The 15,009-nt window shown below is 39.5% G+C and overlaps 1 protein-coding gene and 1 long non-coding RNA gene across 4 annotated transcripts in view; one reads left to right on the forward strand and one right to left on the reverse strand.

Moving 5' to 3' along the window:
* The window catches only part of JMJD1C (jumonji domain containing 1C), a 120,988-nt gene that overhangs the window by 37,220 nt on the left and 68,759 nt on the right, over positions 1–15,009 (forward strand). For all 3 annotated transcript variants that reach the window (XM_082222295.1, XM_082222292.1, XM_082222293.1), the window contains exon 2: positions 7,317–7,481. Coding sequence is in view for 2 of the 3 variants with exons in the window: in XM_082222292.1 (XP_082078418.1) it covers positions 7,317–7,481 (165 nt within the window). In the remaining variant the exon portion in view is untranslated. The remainder of the gene's footprint in view (positions 1–7,316; positions 7,482–15,009) is intronic.
* Positions 7,071–14,950, reverse strand: LOC309532378. The gene is made up of 3 exons (XR_014219831.1): positions 14,870–14,950; positions 13,772–13,821; positions 7,071–7,226 (listed from the first exon to the last, which is right to left on the reverse strand). It is a non-coding gene; the product is annotated as an uncharacterized lncRNA (long non-coding RNA).

Consider the following 15,009-nt stretch of genomic DNA (forward strand, 5'->3'; position numbering starts at 1 on the left):
AGAAGCCAGGTTCTAGCTTGTTTCTTGGTGATGTGGCAGGAGTGGGAGAGGAGCAAAGCAAGAACGTTTCAGCAGTGTGTGCACTAGCACATTGTGTATTAACTGTGTTTTAAACAGTGATGTGTTTAATGTGATGTGTCAACCAGGCCAATATTTTACAGCTCTGCACTGGTTTTTATTCCTTTTGTTTTTAATAGAGATGAGGGGGAGGAACTTAAGACATCTTACTTATGTTTAGAGGTACTCAGAAGTATTAGAACTGTAGCAGTGGAAATAACTCATAACATCCTGAAATAGCAATAACCAACTAAGAATAGAGGAAAAACTAACGTGATCCACTGTGGATCTTTACAATATCATGTAGATCTTTACAATATCCAGAGCTTTTGATTTTTAACTCTTAACACTATTTTTAAAATTCCATAGCTTTGTGGTTCCCAGTCTGTGGGCCACAGACTCTTGTGGAGCAACAGATTTCTCCCAAGGGGTCTGTTCAGATGGTCTTTGGGAATTTGCTTTCAACTTTATGTGGTGTGAAAGAGCCACACACTTTGGTGCAGGATAAATAAGTAGAATTCTGCTACGTACCTTTTTTAAAAAAATCCTTTTTACCTGTGATGCACATATTTGTTCCTAATTAGTATTTAATGTATTCTTTTCTCCTTATATGTTTAAAGTGACCTCAGTATGTCATACAGAAGCTGCTTTCTGTCGGGATTTAAGCTTGGGGAAGAATTTTTTTACAAACTTATTTAAAGGAGAAAATGTTCATAGTTTTGCAATAACTGAAAGTTCTTTTAAATTGCTTTAGGAATAAGCCTGCACATTTTCAGGAAAATTACAACAAATTAGCATGTGGGGTCCACAAAATGTTTTGAGGTTAAAAAGGGTTTCTAATACTCATTAAGGTTGGAAGCCACCACCATAGCTTGTATAAATTTGTGAAAATGAAAGCTGAGAATGCTTTACTGCAGATGCCTTGGATGTAATCTAGTAGCGGAAGAATAAATAATTTTTAGTGTTTTGTATACTACGTTATGAATGCTCAAAGCATGCCACATACATTCCCATTAACACTTAAAATAATCATGCAAACCAGGCCTCCAGTTGTATTTGGGGTACCTTCATAGTTTAAGCATCTTTGCCCATAACAGAATGATATTCTGAATAGTTTTTGATATTGTAAGGTTTAATCCTTATACAGTGGTACCTCAGATTAAGTACTTAATTCGTTCTGGAGGTCCGTTCTTAACCTGAAGCTGTTCTTAACCTGAAGCACCACTTTAGCTAATGGGGCCTCCCACTGCCGCTGCGCCACTGGAGCACGATTTCTGTTCTCATCCTGAAGCAAAGATCTTAACCCGAGGTAATATTTCTGGGTTAGCAGAGTCTGTAACCTGAAGCATATGTAACCCGAGGTACTACTGTACTGTACAGATTTTAGCAGTTTGTTTCTATATGCAAGTTTTCGCAGGATGTATCCTTGAGGTAATGTTTACTATAGAAATATCAGCTGGAATCCTATCATTTGATTAAATGAAAGGCAGATATCTCAGGAGGTTATCTGTATCGTGTGAAGTTGACTGTTTTTGTTGTCTAAGGGTACAGCAGCATGCATAAACTTTTTTTGTGATACCTACTTCAATGTTCTGTTTATGTTTTAATTCTTTAATGATACAGTATTTCCACATATATTCAAATATGAGAATTTTTATTTCGATTGCTATTATAGATGAAATATTTGCCTTCATTAATGATACTGTCGAAACACCAGTTTGTATAGCTCTCTTGCGTGTAGTAAGGCAGGTTGAGGTTAAGAGTGTAGTTAGCTTCTTAATGTCATCTTGTGATGTTTGATCCAACGTCTTCCTGGTTGACAGCTGATACTTATCTACCTTGCATATTATACAGATGTATTGGTATCATACCATGCTATGGATTCTTCCCCACATCTAACATCAGTAAAGAAGTAATTTAGTTTTTAAAGTCTTGTTTGGAAGTACATGAAGCATCCTAACTATCCAACAATGGGGATATCTTCTGTCAGAATGTTTTTCATCCTGCTACTGTAACTGTTTTACAATATATAGCCATGAACAGTGATTGCATAGGAAGTGATTTAATAAGACAATGATTGAGGCCGCCGTCACATACAGTATTATGTATATTAGCAGGTGCACATTGCATATATTTCTAATGTTTCCATAACATACAGGAGACTTAAATTTTTAACAACTTAGAAGTTATGTGCCTATACTATGGGGAGCCACAGTTGGTCTTGGTCCTCCACAATGGAGACATGGAGTCAAAAAATAATCAGTATGACTCGCATATACCGTATTTTTCACCCTATAGGACACACTTTTTCCCCTCCAAAAATGAAGGGGAAATCTGGGTGCGTCCTATGGGGCGAATGCAGGCTTTCGCTGAAGCCTGGAGAGTGAGAGGGGTTGGTGCGCACCGACCCCTCTCACTCTCCAGGCTTCAGGAAGCTCTGCGCAACCCTCGGGAGACCTGCTCCGAGGGTTGCGCAGAGCTGCCTGCAGTCCCCGGCTCAGCACAGCTCTGCGCGGCCATCGGGAGCGGGGCGCTAAGTCCCGCCCCGCTCCGGATGGCGGTGCAGAGCTGCCTGCAGTCCCGGGATCAGCGCACTTCTCCCCATCGCCAGCCCCACAAGCTCGGGGGACAGCGGGGAGGCAGAGCGTGCCTTCCCACTGTTCCCCGACCTGGTTCTTCCAGCCCCGCACCTGGGGGGGGAATAATTTTTTTCCCCTTTATCCCCCCCCAAAAAAAAACACTAGGTGCGTCCTATGGGCCGGAGCGTCCTATGGGGCGCAAAATACGGTAATGAAAATCTTTGTGAAGCACATTCAGTATGTAGGTCAATACCTAATTTCAATAGCACATTCCATAATCTTGATAGAAGACTTCTGTATTTTAGATGTGTATGGGGGAAGATGTTACACAAAGGTTGTTGGTTTATGCCTTTGGTTTTGTGAGTTCAAATTTGAAATTTCCTCCCACGTTTTGTAGTTTGTGTTTTAAGAGACTCATTAGTGTCATAAAAATCTGGTCATTTATCTAATTATGGCAAGTGTTTTTATAGGGCCACAGGGCCAGTTGTTTTTTTTATTGGATACCTCAAAGAATTTGTTCTCTTTTTAGAACTGGGCTGGGACATGGTGGAGTGCTAATTAATAGGTGGGTATTGGAGGGGGAAAGCTGTAAGATAGAGTCTTAATTTATTTTTAAGGGTGATGCTTTCGCAAAGTGAGGATAGAGTGGATTTAGGCTGACTGACAAGCATTTAAGTGGTTTGGGGGGTGTTGGGTTCCTCAACCTGTTTACAGTAGAGCTTTGTATATAAAGTGGCTTATTAAAGCAGAAATCTGAATGATAAGTTGTCTTCTGTAACCTTTTGTTTTGGAGCCAGCAGTTAGATCGCAGAGCACAATATCAGTTCAAGCTGTGACATACAATCAGGAAAATGAATGAAAGGGAGCTGGAACCACCAGGCTCTGAGATGAAAGACAATGCATAGTCCTATCTTTAGTGCTTTAAGATGGGAAAGATTGCCTTTTTAAATTTTCATTCTTATTGCATAATCCGGTCCCCAAGTTGATCTGGTGTGTAAAACACTTCAGAGGACTGGAGGAGAGGAGGACAACTCAGAATCTGATGCTTGCTGAGAAAACAGTCCATAAAATGTAACATAATACAGGTATCTGCAAATATGGTTAGATAAGCAACATATTCTGTTGGAGTTATTTCATATATAAAAACAATTTCAAATCCACTATCTATATAATTTTACTGCTAAATTTCTTTGAGATGTTTCTTAGGAAGCAATTCATAAATGAAATAAATGAATAAATAAATATGTTGGCGCAGAGTGAATAAATGAATGTTGCTTTAATGTCAACATGAGTTCACCCAACTAGTGTATCCCTGACTGTGGTACCTAGTGAGAGACTGGGGAGAATCTATGGGGCATGCAGAATTGAAAAACTTGGAGGTGAAGGCATCCTTTCCCAATGGACAGCCAGACACAGATAATTGCTTCATTTGGACACAATAAATCATTACTTAGCACCACAGGAATCAGCCTGAACAAAGCACAGGCTCCCATGTTTTTCCTTATGTGGAAGAGAACAGAAACATTAGCTTCTTGTTTGAAGCTAACTGTGGTTTACCATTATGACTGAACCGCAGCTAGCTTTATGTTTCTTTCAGGGGAAGCCATGATTGTAGGCTGAGTTTGAAGCTGACCCTGTTTTGCGTTCAAATGAGAATGTTGTCTGTTGCAACTGCTATCCGTTATTCTGCATTCTCTCTGTATCTTTCCGTAGACAGCGATCCTCCAAGCACAGAGACAAGGATGTTCCCCAATACTGTGCCACACAGATCAAAAACAAGGCTAGCAGCAGTGACCAGTGGGAGTCCAGCTGTTTTTCATAAGTTGCCATCATTTCCACAGCTTGTACTGGGTACCTGCACATTTTGGAAATTATTTGACAGGTGGTGATGTAACAGGTGTATCTGTACTTGGCATAGAGATGTTGTACCTGGTAATTTTCTGTCTCAGGTGGAGTTTAAAGGACCAGGTGTTCCACAAATAATAATAAAAAGGGCAACCCCCATGTCTCTGTGATGCTATCAGAATTTGCTCCATAGCTAATCCTGTGTGTCTATTCTGATATTGGCTGCCAGATAGTCCTCCCCATGTAACTCACCTCACCAGTCTTCATAATGGAGGGGGCAGTGAGTTCTCCCCCCCCCACTACCTAGTTACTGCTGGTGTTAGAAACAAAGCAGTTGAGTGGGATATATGGGGCAAGGCAATCCCACAAGTAAACTGTCCTAAGCGCTTTATATAACAACAACACACTGAACTTCGCTTGGTAACATGTTGGCAACCAGTGCAGATCTCTGAGTAGAGCAATCATGTCATGCTTCATCATTCTACACTGATTTTTCCATGATGATTTCTTATATACTGTAAAGTAAGACTTTGTTTTATATAAATGAAAAGATGACTAATTAGAAATGTGTGTTTATATTAAAGAGAGTGTCTTCATTTTACAATTGAACCAATTTGACATGATGCAATTTATACAACTGAAGCAGTGTCAGATATGAAGTACAATAAAAAAGAAGCTGAACTAATTCTAAAATTGCCAAGTATGAATATATCATAAGATTCATACTTGGCAATTTTAAAATTATTTGAGCTTCTTTTTTATTGAACTTCATATAAGTGGTGAGAGTTCATGTTAATATTTAATAATGTAGGTTGGTTGTTATGTAGAGAAACTGTCTTTCTTTTAGCTGAGTATAGAGCTAAGAGTTGTGTAGCTCCATTGATTGGTTCCATGCAGGCGAAACCTGACCTTTAGCAGATGTTTGAAAAACTGCCAGTACTCGGTGTGATCAGTAGGCTAGACAGTTTTTTTTCCTCTCATGTTGGCAGAAAACCTACATTGTCTTAGTAACACAGCATTGCAATTTTAGCAGTTTTTGTTTTGTTTTCTAAGTGTTTCTAATTCTTGAAAAGAGTTTCCAGACAGGTACTTCTAAAAGTTGTAAGATAGATATAACTATTTTAAGTATTAAGCATCTAAAAACATTTTCAATTGCTGTGCTAACATCTCTGTCATATGTACCTTCTTAGCACAAGTTGTGAAATAAGTACATTTTGCAGCAACAAAGAAGTGAACTTCTGTTGCTTGAATTTGTTATTGCCTTTGACAATTATGTAATTCTGGTGTCTCATACTTTTCTGGGGGCATGTGTGTATGAAATGCTTTTTTTCCTTACAAATCAAAACACAGCCCATCTGGAGCTATTGGCTAAGAACTGGATGTTGTATGACTCTCTGTGAAGGCAGCTTTTCTAGCAGTATTTAAGAGGAAGATGCAGCTGCTTAGCTGTAGGAGTTTAAGAAAACAGAGCCTGTATTGTTCATTTTAAACTCTACTAGTTAGGCTTCAGGAAAATGTGAGTTATCTGATGAATACTTTGACAATACCACCAGCTCCAAGGCTGGATCTTTTCCTGCAGGTGCTAATATTCCTAAGAGCTTTATAAATGCTTTTGAGTGCACAGAATTTGGGGTTTTTGAAAAGATGGAATTACAATAATCTTGTTTCAGTCTGAGATGTACAGTGGGTGATATCCATGGTTAGTCATCCTCTGACTAGACCCATCAGAACCAATGGCCTTAAACATTTTAAATGAGTCTACTCAGAGTATGACTAACATTGCAAGTGGTCCAATATGTATAAAACCTTATACTGCTCTTTTCTCTCTCTCTCTCTCTCTTTTACTATTGGAAACAAAGACCTCTTAAGTAAATCAGAATGAGGGGCAGATGGTAGGGAAAGTGTCTTGTAATTGTAGTGCTAATGTGAATTGTGGAACCTTTTCTTAAACTGACCGCAAAGCTAGGATCTGCTCCTCATTACTGTTTCCTGACATTAAACTTCAAAGGAAAATCCGTTTGGCCACTCTTCTTCTATCTGCATACACCTATCTGCATCTTGCTGCAACAAATCTGGCCTATATAGGGTTGCTGTGACACAATTCGTAAGTTACCCTTAAATTTTAAGGTGCTCTAAGCATGGTTATATAAACCTTTATTTATAACCACAGGGGTAGCTTATCACTGAAGGAGCACAAAAACTTACTTCGCAAAAAAAAGATAGGAACACAATTCTTCAGAAATAAAGAACTTAATTTGAAACATATAGGAATTTCATTTTGCAGACATTGCTAAATTTTGTCGATTTTGTTGCCTCCAACTAGTGAGGTGTTGTAGATTAGAGCTAGAAAACAAATAAAGCATAATTCTGAATTGTTCCCAAACTCGGTTATTACTTAAATACTCTCACACAGGTACAAATTAGAATATGTATTTAAATAATTTTTATCCTGCTCTTCAGCCAAAAAGGCTCCAAGCAGCCATACAGATCACTTAAAAAGACAGTTACTGCCCCCAGGATTATAACTTGAAAATACATGACATAAAAGGAAAATGAATTTGGAGGAAGAAGTAATCAAATGAATGTTGTTGGTTTTTTTTAATGGAACACAGAATCAAAAACAAAAGCTCACCAGACAGAAGTCACCAGAATAGTGGTTGAAAAATACTGACCTAGGCTAGTGTGGTGATGGACCACATCAGCAGCTCAGGACTTATCATTCTGATGATTTTGCTTAGGAGCAGTCTAAAATCAAAGAAATAAGATATTATGGTCTTGCTGTTAAAGTATGTGTATCATTGCAATAATGTTTCTCCAACTACTTTATTTCCCCAGGTATATGTGGAATTTGATGACCTTGAATGGGAAAAACGAGAATGGGTTAAAGTTTATGAAGATTTTGCAGCCTTCTTGGTGGAGTACCAGCTGGTCTGGGCAAAGAGAAAGGATCCTAGCCAGACTCAGGGATCAAAGACCAAGCATATTCAGTGGCCTGCACTGGTAAGATATTGAAATTCTTTTTAACAGTGGTGCAAAGGATACAAACTGCTCTGGGCCCCACTTCTCTGCCTCCCTCAACCTATTGGTTCATATTGCCTTTACCAGCAGGGTTAGAGAAATGACATTAGCGTGCATATACAGTATTGCTCAGTTATTCCATTGAGGCCCATGGCTACCTTGTTATCATTATGGAGTCTCAATGTTTAGCCCTTGTGTTAGTTTAACAAAAAGCAATAGAAACATTTCAGAATATTAAAGTTCAGGGTTAAAAAAATAATCAAAATATACACCAATCAAGTTTTAGACAACAACATTGAGTCCTAGAAGTTCTTTGGCCGCTGCAAGTTCTGTTGTCGACTCCTTGCTAGCTAGCCAGAGGGAGGAGACCACTAGGGAGCAGCCCATACTCAGTACACAGAGGCTTGACTCTCTGGGCAAAGTCTGTTCCCTTCCCTGTTTTCTCTTTCCTGAAAGGAGCACTTTTTTAAATCTATACTTTATCTGTTAGAGGGTAAGTGGATACTTAGAGGGTGAGGTGGAGGAATATTTTTGTGTTTTTTTAGTCTTTTAAAATCAAAACAGCTGTTTCTAGATATTGGAAGAGAGCTATATTAGCCAATTCCTGTCAGCCTCTTTTGGAGGCCAATTTTCTAGGTTGTTCTTCCTTAGGTGCTGGAAGGTTGGTTGAGGTTGGAAGGTTGGTTGGAGAGAGAATAAAAATAAGATTGAAGGGCCTGTATGGGAAAAGGCTTTGACTTTGCTTCCTTTGTTTGTGTGGATCTTCCTCATTAATTCCATAGTCACTTGTTTCCATTTGAAATCTCATGGCTGTGTTATTGTTTCAGGAATATTGCAGTGTAGTTCTAGTGTTTCTGAATGGAGGGTGGTTAAAATTAGTAGGTGATGCCTTAGTTATAATTTTGAGGCAATGAAATGAAAAACATTTGCGTATTCAGTAAGCTGTAAGCACCCCACCTCCAGATTTACATGCTTAATTCCTTTACCAAATACATAACTATACAGTCTATGTTTGGCTTACGGCCTATTTCACACAGAGACCCCCTTGAACTACATCAGATTCTTTGTTTTTCAGATTTCAGATTTTTAGATCTTTACTTAGAAGCTATATGACTATACACTCCTTGTCTCTTTCCTTGTGCATTTGGCTTCAGTGAAGCTTTTCTGGTTTATTAAACCAGTCTCCTGTGGTGTCTAAACCAGTAGGATGTGTTTTAAGGCTCCCAAAAAACAGGATATAAAACCAGGATCTTATTATGCCTTGTAGGGAGCTCTTACCAGTTTTGAAATGATGGGAAACAATGTTTTGGGAAACCAGGAAAGTTTTGCTTGATGCCATGCCCACAAGGGGAGGGTGGGTGCAGGCACACATTCATTTCTGTATGAGTTGGATCACCATAATATAATTTTAGCATGTTTCCGCCCAACTGGTGGGCCAACAGGTTCACCATTTTTAGTTAATGCAGAGGAATGACTTAATGTCTTGCAAATGTTTTACAGATTTCTTATTTTTCGTGGACTGCAGGAGCATTTCTATTTAAGCAATTTAATTTCTTCAGAAGAAAGATCACTTGTTACCTGTTTTACACACTGAAGTGGAATGGCAACTGAATTGTGCATTTGGAATCTCTAGTAAAGCTTATATAAAAGTCTTAAAGCTCTTAGAAGATCATTTCTGAGACTATAAGATCTTTATGGCTAGTACAACAAGCATAACCAATGCATGTGGGATGACTGGCCAAGCTGCAGCCCTTTCAGGGCCTTTGGTTGATTTAATGTATTCCCTCCTGAATTTCTGTGCACTTTGTTCTGTGCTGCTTGGGACCTCCAGTTTGAGTTTTCTTGGGTATCATTGAACAGTTTGGGTAAGAAAGATAAGCAATATATCTGGGATAGAATTAAGGTGTATATTAAGGGACAAAGAGTAGGAATTGCTGCTGTGAAGAGGCTTGCTTGCAGGGATGGGGGGTCAGTGAGGAAGTGGAAGAACTGTAGCCATGATGAGGACAAGGGGACTGTGTCTTTCACACATTGAGATGTTTATTTGTGGTTTAGAAACTGTGTGTTCCTAATACAGAATGTTAATTCTATCTTGCAATATTAAAATATTGTCTTCATAGCTGTAGATTGGAAGCATTCATATTCAGAATCAGAAAGGCAACAGGTGCCTGTAGGTTTGTGTTCTTAGTTTACTGCAGAAAATGTACTACCTGTTGGCAAGGCTAGCAGTTTAGCAGGCACGTGTGATTTCTATAGCAAATGAAAAGACTGATTTTCATTTGAAGCTTGTAAGCTTCTGTACCGTTCTTGTGAAGAACTTTTAGTTGGTTGAATGACATTTTCAGGACACTGGTTTAATTTATACAGTATTGTGCTGCTAGCTGACATATGCTTACAGAAGGTTTGAGTCTATTGAAAACAATACAGTTCCATTTAAACATCATCTTATGATTGGACTATGTTTTCTCTGCTGCATCATTATGTTTACTAGAATGTATGTGTGCATGCACTGTTCTGCACTGTCTCCTCAAGTTTATTAACAAGGCAGATACTGTGTTCCCATTTTGCTGTCAGAGGAAGTATAAAATATTCCTATGACATTGTCAGAAGTGATGCAGTTGACCTATTTCCCCATTGTAAAGACAGGACGGATTTAATAAACTAAAGTTTTTCTGTGAAATTCATTGCTACAAAGAAGTCTAAATGTTCACTGCCACATTGAAGAGTATTTATTGCAGTATCTGAAAGTTGCCTTGAAGCACATTGTCAAAAATATTCTTATGTTGTAAGTTATATTGAAAGCACACAATTTCCCAAACTGCGTGAAACACTGAAAACATTTTCACTTCTGTTGAACATAGTTACTGTATACAGAATGATTTGACCTTGGCATACAAGGCATAAGGCATGGGATCCCTTCTGGGTTTGTCTTCCATTTAGATTTTGACAGCTTATTGCAGTTGGCCTAGATGTAATGGTACAGAAGAAATGCTGTTTGTTTGAAATGGAAATGAGACTCAGCATGTGCTTGACTGAGCAGCCTGCATGTTCTGTGGCATCTCTGTAGTGCCAGCAAAGACTAAAGGTCATATGAGGGTGCTGGGTGCTGGGATGACTCACTGGCTTAATTTCCTCATCACATCTTAGTATATAAGATGGGGTATATAAATTGCCTTAGGGAAAATATAGTGAAAAGAAAAGAAAATGTTCCTGATTTTAGTTTATTAGTGCACTTGTGTTCATCCCTTTCAGACCCATGCTTAATCTCAGTCTACAACATGAGACCCACTTTTATTTTTTCACTACACAGGTTCATCTTTCACCTTGATTTTTAAGAGCTAGAATGACCATGTGTGAATCAGGTACAAGACCCTGTTACCATTAGAAGAAAAGTGGGAATTTGGGTCAGTGCAACTTGTAGAGGAGTGAGAACTAGCAGCTGCTGAATTTTCCTTCTCACTTCACAATTATTTAAACAGTAAATAAGCTCTGTCTTCTTTCTTTTTCTTCTCGCATTTAGAAGCTGTTTTTCTTTTTTGCTCTCATTACAGAAACCATTCTAAAATTATTTTGTAACCCACCTTAGTCTGGGGTGCAGTTTACTAATTGAAGACCAGTGGACTATTAGAGGCTAAAAGTTAAACATTTGCAATTAATTTAGTGAGCAGGAATTATACCAGTTGTAATTCACCTTGATTTTGTGTGTGAACCCATGTTACATGTTGAAATTGTTGGGACTGATACATTGTTTGGAAGAAGTGATATATCACAAAGGTCTGCCTGGGTGCGCTTGAACAAATCAGATCTGGAAAAAATTTTGAGGGTCCTGTTCCTGCAGTGTAGAGGAGAGGAAGATAAAGTTCTGTTGCATGAACAGAACTCCTTCTTTACAAGTTTGTGTGCTCTTTTTTTGTTCTTGGCAATGTGGAGTTGTCATAGGGGAGTCTTGAGAGCAAATTTGAAAATGTTGCTCCTGTTGTAGGAAAGTAAGTTGGTCTGCCCTCAAAGTTAGCACATCTGTAATTAGTACAATGTAAATTGTGATCTTGTGAATATCATAGTGCTAATGAATAGTACCTACAATATTAGTAGGTCCAGAATTGGCCTCCACAGTCACCTCTTTACACACTGTTAAGACCATAGTCACGGAAGACAATCTTACTCTGTTGCGAGTGATCGCCAAAGAAGAAGATAATATCAGTAATGAAAAGCAACATGATTTCCTCTACTTTTTAAAAATTGCATATAGTTAATTCAGTGCTCTTTCTGGCAGGGAAGACACACTTTGCTAAATAACAGATTCAATGGGCAGTCTGCATCTACTACAGAGAGCAAACTGTAGAACAACCACCTCAGAGTGGGGTTTCTCTCCTCTCTCTTGCTTTTATGCTAAGCAGTAGCAATAACAGCAGTGTCTCCAGCAGCTAGAATTACAGCCAACCCATGAGAGTAAAAGAATGGGTGAACTGTTACCTCTGGCTAGTGGTGCTGTGAGATCCCTCACCATAAATATGTCCAAAGCAGGAAGCCAGCTGGGTGTCCGAAAGCTCTTGGGGCTAAGGGGATGAGAGGTAGGAATAGCAGCACAGTCACACCCAGCTGGATGCCATCTGTTCTAGCCTTACTGGACTCAGCATCCAACGTACTGCGTGTCTACTCCTTCTTTTACTCTCCATACTACATTCTCACACTGCTGCCTTAAGCAAAAAGACCCATCTCTCCCCTGCCTTCCTTTGGAGAGGGCTGGTGTCTTCTTGCAAAATTAAATGTTTGGGGTGATCAAGCAGTTCCTAAATAAAAGAGGTGCATATTTTGAAGAGCAAAATGGATCTATAGTTAAGAAGTCAAGTTGCAATCACTTCCAGAAAGCAATCAAAACAGAGTATGTGGGAAGGAGTGGGTAGCAGAACTGGTGAGACTGAGGTTAAAGAAAAGGATTAGCAGGGCTAAAGAGCATGGCCAGTCCAAGGCATAAAGTATAGAATCTGTGAGCTTAGCACATGGTAATGGAGAACAGGAAAAAAATCTGCAAAACAAAATAATCAACCAGAAAAATTTCCAACGCACATTTCAACAAAACAGCAACTTCTTCCTCAAAGACCAGGGGTCGGCAAGGTTTACCCTGCCTGGGCCAGCTCACTCCAGCGGAGATCCTTCCACGGGCCGGATCGTGAGTGTGTATGCCCGCAATTTCCAGTATCTACAGATGTGATTTTCGGTGCCACGGAAGCGAGTCCCTGCGCTGCTCCAGTTTAGCGCAGTGCGCAGGGACTTGCTGAGCAGCTCGGTTTGGGGGGTTTTGTTTACTAAATGCAGGTCAAATATATGACATTAGGTCACTCATCAGAAAATTTTCCAATGCAAACTGAAAATTTTCTGGTGAAAATAACTCTAATTTGCATAGGAATTTCCCCCCACCCCCAGAAAGCCCAAATGTCTATTTAGTAGAAACCAGCTTAGAAGCTTTATAGTCTGCTGCAGTCAGCAGCCACGTGCCAGTAAACATTGCAGCAGGGTTTTTCTCCCCGTTAAAAGGGTTTGTCAGTGCATATCAATTGTTCAAGGATTATTGTGCTCCTATTACTGAATTAAGATTAGTGGTAGTATAGCATTTCCTTCACCACCACAACCTTGCTTCCCAACCCCCCTCATATGGGAAGGCCTTTAATTTTATCAGTCTAGCCTGATAAGCTTTCTTAATCAAATCTTGTAAACAAAGTGACTGCTTTCACTTTGTAATCTCTTCACTGATATATTGCTAATTGTCTTAAACTAAACTAGACCATATTTTTCTTTGCCTTATATAAAACAAAAGATATATTCTAGTATAAATGTTATAGACAGCACCAGTATATGGTTTTAAATCTGTATTACACAAACATTATATCAATAGAATGTTTGTTGTCCTCCCTTTTTAAAATGTAGCAATTTACCTGAAGAAAATTACTTTTAATTTTAATTGCTTTTTTTAATGGTGATGATGATGTTGATGCAGGAACGTTTTCTAGCATGGTACAAGCTTCAATCATTAAATGCATCTCTTTTGTGTAGCTACCTTTGTACACAGTACAGCTTACTAAGAGGACCTTGCACTAGAGCTGCTCATTTAAATGTACACCTCTCTATTCCTGACTGGAAGTGCCAGGGCATAAATGGAAGGGGCCACTTTATTCTCAGTATTATAGGACACAGACCAATTAATACACACAAAACTCTTATTAACTCGATTTCTTTGTCACCTAATACAAAATGTTTCTAGGTGATTTACTTACTTTTCATAGCTAAACTTCATGGTTGTTTAACTGTATAACGACAGCAGCACCTCCAATACAAGAAAGAAAGAGCAATAAACACGATAATCATATTCCCTCAAATTCCTGAGATTATTTTGTTCCCTCCAATTTCTCTTCTCTGGATCTTAACCCTGCTGCAAAAGCCAATAGTACAAATACAGTCATACCTCAGGTTAAAGACGCTTCGGGTTAAATCTTTTCAGGTTGCGTCCTGCAGCGACCCGGAAGAACCAGAAAGGGTTACTTCCGGGTTTCGCCACTCATGTATGCACAGACGCTCAAAATGATGTCATACGCATGTGCAGAAGCGGCGAATCGCGACCCGCAGACACGGGTTGCATTCTGTTCATGTTGCGAATGGAGCTTCGGAACGGAGGCACCACTGTATTCCCTTTTACACAAGATTTGCCTGGTCCGAACAACACACTTAGCCAAACGTTGGGTTAATATGAATATGCAGGCTCCCTGAAAAGAGCTCATAGCTGCTTTGTTCCTCCTAATCCCCCCCATCGCCCAGCTGCTGCACCACCAAGCTAAACCAAGGTTTGGTTTAGCATGCCATCCCAACATGGACAATCACAAGAATAAAGTGGGTCCATATAGTCTCTCTCTCTCTCTTTCTCTCTCTCTCCCCCCCCCCCCGGCTTATAAGGCATTGTAGGCCAGAGTTCAGCGCACAACAAAAACTGTATAATGAAGGTGCCACACATACTTCTGTAGGGAGGGCATTATACAACTTCAGCACTGCCACAGATACTGCCCTTCCCCCCAGCTTTTGCTTGGTGGGTGGTGCCAAAGCCTCTCCTTCTTTACTCCCAAGAAGGTCTCTAGGGCAGTCTTTCATATATTTGGGGTCTGTTTCAACAGCAGCATAATGATAATAATGATAATATAAGATTTCAACAAAAGTTTTATGTTTATAGCGCTCTCGCTCTCTCTCTCTCTCTGAACTTTTAAATAAGTAAAAGTAATGTTGAACTAGAATATTTCTTGGAAGGAAGTGTGCATTTTCAATTTTCCCTTTCTTCTGCTGTTCTCTGGGTCTGTTATGCTCTCAGCCTTCCAGAAGTGACTCACATTTTCAGTGCTGGCTGTCATCCAAGTTGCAGATAAAAGCCCTCCAGCTGGCTATCCATCTTGTTCTACACTTCAGCAAAGGAGTTGCAGTGAAGCGTTGCTGTTGGCAGTACAGAGCAGCTCCTCTAGCAGAGTTATAT

Source organism: Podarcis vaucheri, assembly GCF_965113315.1.
Source record: "Podarcis vaucheri genome assembly, chromosome: 5".
Classification (NCBI taxonomy): domain Eukaryota; kingdom Metazoa; phylum Chordata; class Lepidosauria; order Squamata; family Lacertidae; genus Podarcis; species Podarcis vaucheri.